The sequence below is a fragment of the Buceros rhinoceros genome, unplaced genomic scaffold (assembly GCF_000710305.1).
Source record: "Buceros rhinoceros silvestris isolate BGI_N320 unplaced genomic scaffold, ASM71030v1 scaffold18442, whole genome shotgun sequence".
NCBI classification, from domain to species: Eukaryota; Metazoa; Chordata; class Aves; order Bucerotiformes; family Bucerotidae; genus Buceros; species Buceros rhinoceros.
Genome location: NW_010398539.1, coordinates 10,366 through 19,355, shown reverse-complemented (window position 1 = coordinate 19,355; position 8,990 = coordinate 10,366). Strand labels below are relative to the sequence as shown.

The window sequence follows — 8,990 nt, the reverse complement described above, 5'->3', positions numbered from 1 at the left end:
CTGGTACTCTGGAGAGAGCGAGGTTAGTATTGGAAGAGCATGACAGCCCAGCATTACAATCTTTGAGGATTTCTGCCTTCTTTACTGTTGCTTTAAACATAGTAATCAAGAATAAATACACTCATAATTTCACAAAAAATACACCTAACGTTATTTCAAATGCAGTGTGTGCAGCTGGAAATACTGGGGTACTGAGTGTTTTAAACCAATTCCTCTTGTGAGCAAGAGGTAATGGAGTGTTATCGTGTGGCAGTGGGCTGTACCTAACATCTGAAATATACAGTGCTTCTAGGACATCTGTTGAGGAAAATATTGCTTCAGTGACTGATGTTCATAAGAGTAGTGAGAATAACATGTTGATGACATTTTAACAGTGATAATAACATATAGGATAATGGAAAAGGATGTCTTGATTGCAAAGCTGTAATTCAATCAAGTATTCTCCTGTTTCCATAAACCACACTCAGATGGCCTATGACATCATCGCTGTCCAGATTTAGTAATCCATTTCCCTCCCTTTCTATTATTATCTTCAATTTTAAAAATGCATAAGATGATTATTTATTATTTCCATGACCTGAAGATTTATATTGGAAACCTGACTTGATCTGCTACATTTAGAAAGAATGCATGTGAGGAATCTGATTTTAATAATTCAGTATTAATCTTTGATGGCCAAATATAAAATGAAAACATGACTCTGTTGGAAAACTGGTTGTCTCGGCTTGAGTCATCATTGTTACCTGGTTTGGTAGAGTGAACTTTTTTCCATGCAGAGCTTCTGCTATGCTCAGTACACAGAGATATTTAGTATTGGCCTGAATTTACAAGCTTGGCTGGTCGTTTTTGTAGGCTGTACCTGTTATACGTGAAAGACTTCTTTTTCCTGAAATTTAAAAATTCTGCAGCCTAAAAGCCTAAGACAAAGTTTCTAAACTGGGCTATGGAATTGCAAGTACAATGGGCTCTGATCATGCAAATATTAATGTACATACTTGTAATGTGATCTCACTTGATGCTCATGAACATTCTCACAAGAATAAAAATAAACGTAAGTGTTTGCAGGAGTAAAAGCTAAGTGTGGATTTATACTTTGGCATTTGATTAAGCAATTACAAACTGTTTGCAAACATATATAAGTGCTATACTTTGTTTTTCAAAATGATAAATACAGTTAAGTGTTTCCAGTGACTGCCATGCTCACTGTAACTTGTTCATGGTGTTGTTCTCTTTTCAGCTTTCAGAATGATCCCCTATCCACTGGAAAAAGGACATCTTTTCTACCCTTACCCTATTTGTACAGAAACTGCAGATAGAGAACTACTACCATGTATGTTGAACTTCTCTCTTCTTATTGTTGACAGCAAAGAATCACTTACCTGAGTCTTGCAGCACTGATCTCCATTGATGCCTTTTAAATTGAATGCACTGGATTAGAATAATTGGGTTGACAGGGAGTCTCTGGAGCTTCTGTGATGGTTTAAGAGGCAGCTCTTAGCCACAGTTCATAACAATTAGCTATCTTTATTCCTGTTGCCAGTGTAGAGACAAGAAGAGAAATTACTGAAGAGATAGAAATCAGTTGGATCTTGCTGGTCTCTCTTGCCAAGCCACTGAAAAATATGTCTTGATCTTTCATCTAGGATAACATCCCATCAAACCAAAAGCTGTGTTAGTCTTCTGTATACACACTAGCTACTGAAATTCCAAGGCAAGATGAAACCTGCTTGAGGACAGCAGCATTGTTAACAGGGCTGTTACTCTGACAGGTTATGCTGACGTTTTCTGAAAAGCAGTCTTAAATGGCAAGAAAGGGTTTTTTTCATGTAACAGTGAGTGTGCTGTTATGAAGAGATTGATGTGAGATTACCTCAGTCATTTATTATATACATTTATATACATTTATGATACACATTAGCAAAGTGCCAACAGTGTTCTTACTGCAAGATATGGATATAAAGACAGACGCAGCCCTCAAGAAATGTTAAAGTCCCAGCTAATGAGGCTTATTGCAGTGCATGCAGTGAAGCAGAAGAATGCAGAGAAAGACGTGAAGCAACCAATCTTGTAGTTTTACTTCATTCCCACATGTTTTCTCATGGTGGGACTTTGTATAAGCACAAGTGGAACACATGTAAGTGTGAAGGGCTTTGCCGGGTTAAGGCAACTGTAAGTTGATCCAAGGAAGGACATTCTTCTCTCACCTTCTCTAACCTGAAGAAGGAATTAAGAGAAATATGTTCTGGAAAAGTAAAATGTACCCTCCTTCTGCTATGAAGGTTCATTTAGAGGGCATTTGCACACTTTGTAGTCTTTCATTCAGAACCTTTCTGGTTTGGGCTGAAAAATACGTTGCCATGTTTTATAAGCCTACGTGAGTAAATATTAGGTGAGAAAAATACAGTGAAAATCCACTGATTGTGAGTCTCTCCTTCACAGTACATTCTCGCTGATACTACACAGAAATCCTTGGCAAGCAACAGTATCTCCCCACCCTATTATAATCACCCTGATTATAACAACACCTCCTAGAGTGCTCTGCTTGCTTTACTCAGAGGGGTGCTGAGCTAGGGAGGGTGGAGTGCCAGGAGATTTAGGAATGACAAAGTCATGCAGAATAGCTCAGCATTCTCTTTTTAAATGCAAAACTAATCGTTCTTCTCAAATCTTAGAAGTGAGGGGCTCTTTAACAGCATATGCAGACGGTCATGTTCTGCTCTGGCAGTTATGGGAAATACCTTTCACTGTAAAATCTCTTGGGTTTGAGTAGGGAAGGATTTAACATACTTGGTTAAGGGGGTTTTGCATACCTGTCCATACGCTGTAATTGTGTGGGTTTTAAAGGAGAGTCAGCTGGAATTCTATCAATCAGAACACTAAGATCTGATAAGCAATCCGAATTAAAAATATCAACAGCAAAACTTTTGCAGTGACTGGATAACGGACTAGAAACATAAGTTTGAGCCTGTGTCAAAAACAAGTGCAAAAAACCGAGCACAAGAAATTTTAAACTTAGGAAGTCCATGATCTGGTACTTCCCTATCTCTAAATGTAATTTAAATCAATGAGAACCCAAAAATCGTACATATTTTTAGTTTATAATATTTTAATTTAAACTCATTAATTCCTGCTCGTTTTGGAAACCACTCTGCTCTGGATGAATGCAATCAAGAACATTGTCCTGCCATGTTGCTTGATTGCCCTGTGCCTATTCTGTTTGCAAATATGATGAGATAAAAGCTGGTCACTGAAGAAAAAAAAGTAGGCGAAAGGGGAGAGTAATGTTTAGTGTGTATGAATAGTCATAGGATTTGAGTATATGGGAAGCCTTGAGGTTTGTCCTGTATGAGAAAGACATTTTGAAGTTTATGTTTCTCATGACGGTAGCTCCAAACTATGGACTGAATGAGTGAAGCAGACAGAAAAGAGTCCACTGGACCTTTTGCCAACCCAGCCATATTTTTCACCTTGAATCTGAGACACGATAAAAGTTTAAGGGATACATTCTTCCAGTAAATACTCATTATCCTCTTCTGACCCCTTTTAGTCTTCTCAGTGCTGCTTTCTGCAAAGCCCAGTGAGTGATTTTCATGCCAGAAACGAGGAAATTTCTGTATTCCTTTTAATGTATACTAACAAACGCCTTAAAAAAAAAAATGTTGTATTGTTATAAGTATATACAGAATTCTGAAAATCAGAATTTAAAGAATGTGTATGTACGTCCTGCTTTTAGGATAACTTTTCTTGGTTCTGGAGATTAAACCCTCAGAATTTACTGTTACAAAGGCTGTAGTTTTACAGCCAAATTGCTTAAACCAATCCACCACCATGCTCCTCATGGCTGCTGCTGGCTGCATGTTTCTGTGCTCCCTGTGTATCGGCATTAGCAAAGATGCAGCCATGTGGCTAGTTAACGACCTGCTTAAAAAAACTGGGTGCTTTATTTGTGGGTTAGTTTTCTGGGGTTGGTTGTTGCACAGCTGCATTGCAGTTAGTGCTGACACAAGGAAGGCAAAAGCAACATGTACACAGGACCAGAGTAAGCCTGAAATATGTTCTTTAGATGAGAATTATTTGGCAGTGAGAGGACTGACAAAACAATAATGTTTGCCATAGATATTTCAGACCTTCTGTATGTGTTTCTGCCTTCAAAATCATCTGGGTGTGTCTGGCTGTTTAAACCATGTCAGAATGTTGGTGTAGTTTTGGTTGGGTTATTTATGTATTATGTATTCTCCTTCCCATCTTTTTTCTACAGCATTTCATGAAGTTTCAGTTTACCCCAAGAAAGAGCTTCCCTTCTTCATCCTCTTCACCGCTGGACTTTGTTCTTTCACAGCTATGCTAGCCCTCCTGACACACCAGTTCCCAGAGCTTATGGGGGTCTTTGCCAAAGCTGTGAGTATTCTCTGCTGATGATCCCTTCCGGTAAATAAAGACACAGATACAGGAAGAGCTCAGCTAAGTACTGCTGGCTATTAAATACCTGCATGTTCAGTATATAAATAAAGCACCAAGAGATGAATGAGGAGGGAGACATTTGAGGGAGCTGATCAGTAAAACACTGTACTGTATGTCTTCTCTGTTTTATACCGCTCTTTTGTTAGGCTAGATCTCTTGTGATTTTGCCTAAAAAGGATGGTGGGAGAAGGGACTGTCTGTGTTTTCATATATAATCCAATAAAATAAACTAATAATGGTTTTCAGAACCCCCTGTTCTGTGTAGAGCCATAATGACTGTGCTGTGCTTTTCAGTGCAATAGAAACTCGGTATGAGCAGAAATATGTGTGCTGATACACAGCATGAAGGAATTAGCCTCAGTATTTCCCTCATAACTTTTCTTAACTACATCCAGCAAAGTCTCTGCTAATTCAGCTTTTTTATTCCACCAAGGATTAATAAATGTTGGAGGATGAGGAGGAAGGGCCGTGAGTTATGCTAAAACCCACTTTTTCCTTTGCAAAAGCAAGAACATTACTGCACCAGTGTGCTAGGAAATGAAAAATCCACTTACAGGAAAGATCTAGGATAATAAAAAAATCCTGCCTCCTTCTCCAAGGGATACTGAATATCCCCTGTTATAATATATTTTCTCAAATATATTTGTGTCTCTTGTAGGTCTTGTGTTTCCAAAATAGCCTCCTGGCCTTGTTTTTAATGTCTTTGGTGCTTTTGATTTGGGGGGCATAGCTTTTTGATTTAGGGTGGAGGAGGCAAGGCCAAAAGACATTGGCAAATTCTGGATTGAAACTCCCTTGCAAATGGTGAGAAACTCCCTTTGCAGGTGAACCCGTCTCCCACCACCCAGGCCTGCGAGCGATAGAGGTCTGGTACAGCAAGAGTTTTTGCAATTTTAAATTTCTCATCTTTAAAGGTACTTTCCTTTTCTGGGAGGTTCAATGTAGGATGGAATTCACTAAATCCCTCAGTGCACCATGTGTTTAGAGCCAGAGTGCTGCTCTGAGTGCTGCCTGTCAGTTCAGCAGCAAGTTTTGATATTCCAAGCTGCATCCAGCCAATTCTGTAATGTAAGAAGTAAGCTTGACTCTTCCCATAACAAAGCTGAAAGAATTCAGTTCTTCTTTGATTGTTTTGTCAGACTGAATATAAGTAACTTTAAAATAACAGTAGATCTTACCATTTTCACTCGGTTAGGGAGAAGCAAGTTCATAGCTTGTGATTTTAAGTTTTGCTAGGCTTTCTAACAAAAGGCTTTTGGAAGTCACTTAAGATATGAATGTGAGCAGAACAAATTTTTGATTGCATGGCTTGGATGAAATTGTCAGCACAGTGTTGGTAGTGCTGGATTTCTTTCATTGGCGTGCAGAAATATAACAACTGGGAAATCATTAAAAATATGTCAGTTCCTTTCATAACAATAAGAACGTATCTTAAATAAAATTGAGAGTTGTATTAACAAGGGGGTCACTACGTGATTTGAGTCAACAGTCATGTCTAAAAGTGTTGTGCCTAGTTAAATTTTTAAAAGGAGTGAAACTTCTGAAAGACTTAATTTTGCTCTGATTTGATTTCTTTGTTTGCCTGATATCACTAACCGGGATCTGATTCACCATTTTATGTGCGACAGATGAGACCTCAGTTCAGTAAGCAGGTTTGCCCAGCTTGGGTCTGTACAGACACTGAGGCAGGGAACATGTAGATCCAGTCACAGGGACTGAGCAATAAATTGTCAGTTCCTCCGTACAGACACCAACCACACACTGGAAGTGCTTGACAGCATACTTCTGCGTATCTGTTTCAATCAAATGGTGCTATTCAAAAAGTGCTCCCCAGAAGCTGCTTTCTGCCAGCTTTAAAATAGACAGGTTGATAGTTTTCTTCTAAAATACAAAATAATAATATTGAGATTTTTACAGGTCCCCCATCACTAGGTCTCCCACCCTGAATTCTTTACTGTTGGTCCTGATTTTCTGTTCCATGTGGGGAAAAAAACAGTGTCAAAAGGAAAGAATTTTAGAAAAACATATAATGCAAACTAAGGTACCATGTGGCAAATGAGCCAGATAGATAGGCTGCTTCTGCCAGTGGTGTCCGAGGACAGGAGCATCAGGAGCTTTCCAAGGGCCACCTAGCCCCACACAGATGTTGCTCATGTGGGCTTGTACAAAAGAGTAAGTGGCATCCTGAACTTCTTGCTGTTAGCGAAGATTTTGCTTGGACTTCAGTGAAGCCAGGCTTTGGAATCCATGAATTTTGTAGACCAACTAATTTTCCAGTGGAGAAGAACCTGGCTTGTTTTAAGCTACAGGTAGTTTGCTGGGTTGTTATATGATGCAATCGACTACTTCAGCCACAAAATTCCTATGAATTGCAATAAAACTTACTGTCAGGCAAATTATTCTTGTTTCATTGATTTAACAGATATGTAATTTGCTCTGGTTACAAAGCTGAGTTTTATCCAAGTAGATGCAATGGTGCAGACTTACAAGTGCTACTCAAAGAGCAGAAAATACCCTCTAGTGAGCCTTCTCAATTTGTCAAAATTAAAGGGAGACATTTAGATACGTGGTTCACAGCTTAACTAGAGAGAATGCTTCTACTTGGGCTAAGCCACTTGGACTAGTAATAGGCAACTCTACAATTAGGTAAGTCAGTGTTAACACTAATTCAGCTGCAATTCACGTTATACAGCTTGACCTTCAGCACTATGACCGGAATACTCTGTTCAGCTTCAGTTAGGAGTTTTTTCTTCAACCTGTACTTATAACAAAATCAGATTGTTACCTGTGATAGTGTTACCTGTTTTTTCCGTGACGCACAAGTTGTCCATGATGTAGCATCTGTATTCAATGCAAACATGTCTAAGAGGAAAGAATCAAATGTTTACTATTGCCTTTAAAATGCATAAGCATTGTAAGCATCACACATTTTTACAGTTAAATTCAGCACAGAGCCTATTTTGGTAAACAGTGAAACTGTTGCAGAAATTTTGTGGCTTGATACCATGAAATGGTTGTAATCTCTGGCTGTTGGATGTTGAAATTCTGAAAGATTTAAAATATGTTTGCCATATATAGGTATGTTTCAGCAGTACACGGAGCTGTAACAACTTTGGAAACTGCATTTTTCATACTTAAATTTTGGCTCTTATGACCCTAAGTTAGAGACCAAGGGCATGTCTGTATTAAATATTAAAATAGTTTGGTTTGTGGCTTCTCAGGCAAGTGACACATCACAGTTCACATCTGTACCTCTAACCTCCCCTCCCTTCAAAGGCACGATGGCCCCATCCTCACTGGCTGCTGGGAACTGTCCCTTCCCTGTGCTACCCCCAAACTCTGCCTGGGCATTGTTGAGGAGAGACTAACTGACATGGCCCAGAACTGTGTCAGGAGCTGTGCTAGCAGTTCGGGAGTGTGGCTGGGGCAGGCCAGCACACCTCACTGTGCCACGGTCCTCTCTGCTTTACAGGAGAGGACAAAGCTGAACTGCACTGGCTTCCTCTGCAGCTGGGGTTAGAGAGGGAAGAGGCAATTTCAAAAGGCTGTTCTGGTCCTGGGATGGGTAGAATTACACTCTGGAGTGACTACCAGGGGGACCAGACCCCCAGGTGTGCATCCTTTAAGTGCCTAAAGATCATAGAATCGTAATGCTTTGTGTTGGAAGGGACCTTTAAAGGTCATCTAGTCGAACCCCTCTGCAGTGGGCAGGGACATCTTTACATAGATCAGGTTGCCCAGAGCCCCGTCCAACCTGACCTTGAAAGTACACGGGACAAATTCAGAACGTAAGAAGGGTTGTGAGTGTGTTTATGTATGCAGTCTGATGCTCTCTTTTGCCAGGAGAGAGACTTCTTCTGGGCAAAAAGAGAACATATCCAGCACCAAATTTGCTTTAATACTGACCTACCAGGCAGATACACACCAGTGGGGTAGGTGGAGTTTGTATGTTTTGTGCTGACTGCAGAGCAGTAACTGAAACACGATCCTCTTGCAGCTCTTTGCTGATCAGTTCCAAACAGAACTGTTTATTTTTAGCAGACACATCAGACTGAATGGTTAGAAGCCACAGGGCTCAGAGTCTTGAGGGGGTTGGCTTCTGTGCATATTACTGTACTCTGATATAGGGCTCCAGCATGACTGTATGTAATGTGTACATTGAATTGCAGTTAATGTAAATCACAGTTGATACGTATTTCCCAGGATTTGGGGAGTGCTTTGAGTACCTGAGTTCTGAGATGTGTAGCTGGCAGTGGGTTATTTTTCTGTGATAAAATGGTCCCTATTCACTTGATTTTTTGTCACACATGCCTGTGCTATTATTAATATACTGAAACCTCTTTCAACATTGCCGGCTGTGTTCTGTAATAGAGGGAGGATCTTAAGATAAATTCCAGCTAGTGATGCCTCATGGCATATAGCAGAGCTGTAGATAAACCGGAACCATTTTAAACCTTGAATAGAAAGACACACCTTTGTCTCCAAGAGGTGGTCTGGCTGATGCTGCTGTTCTGAAGAAGTCTCTCTTT

General features: G+C 39.9%; 1 protein-coding gene across 1 annotated transcript in view; it reads left to right on the top strand.

Moving 5' to 3' along the window:
* LOC104489039 (suppressor of tumorigenicity 7 protein homolog) overlaps positions 1 to 8,990 on the top strand; it is a gene marked incomplete at its 5' end in the record, with an annotated part of 24,538 nt that overhangs the window by 14,830 nt on the left and 718 nt on the right. The window contains 2 exons of the mRNA XM_010131152.1: positions 1,238 to 1,330; positions 4,259 to 4,398. Coding sequence (XP_010129454.1) covers positions 1,238 to 1,330; positions 4,259 to 4,398 — 233 coding nt within the window. The remainder of the gene's footprint in view (positions 1 to 1,237; positions 1,331 to 4,258; positions 4,399 to 8,990) is intronic.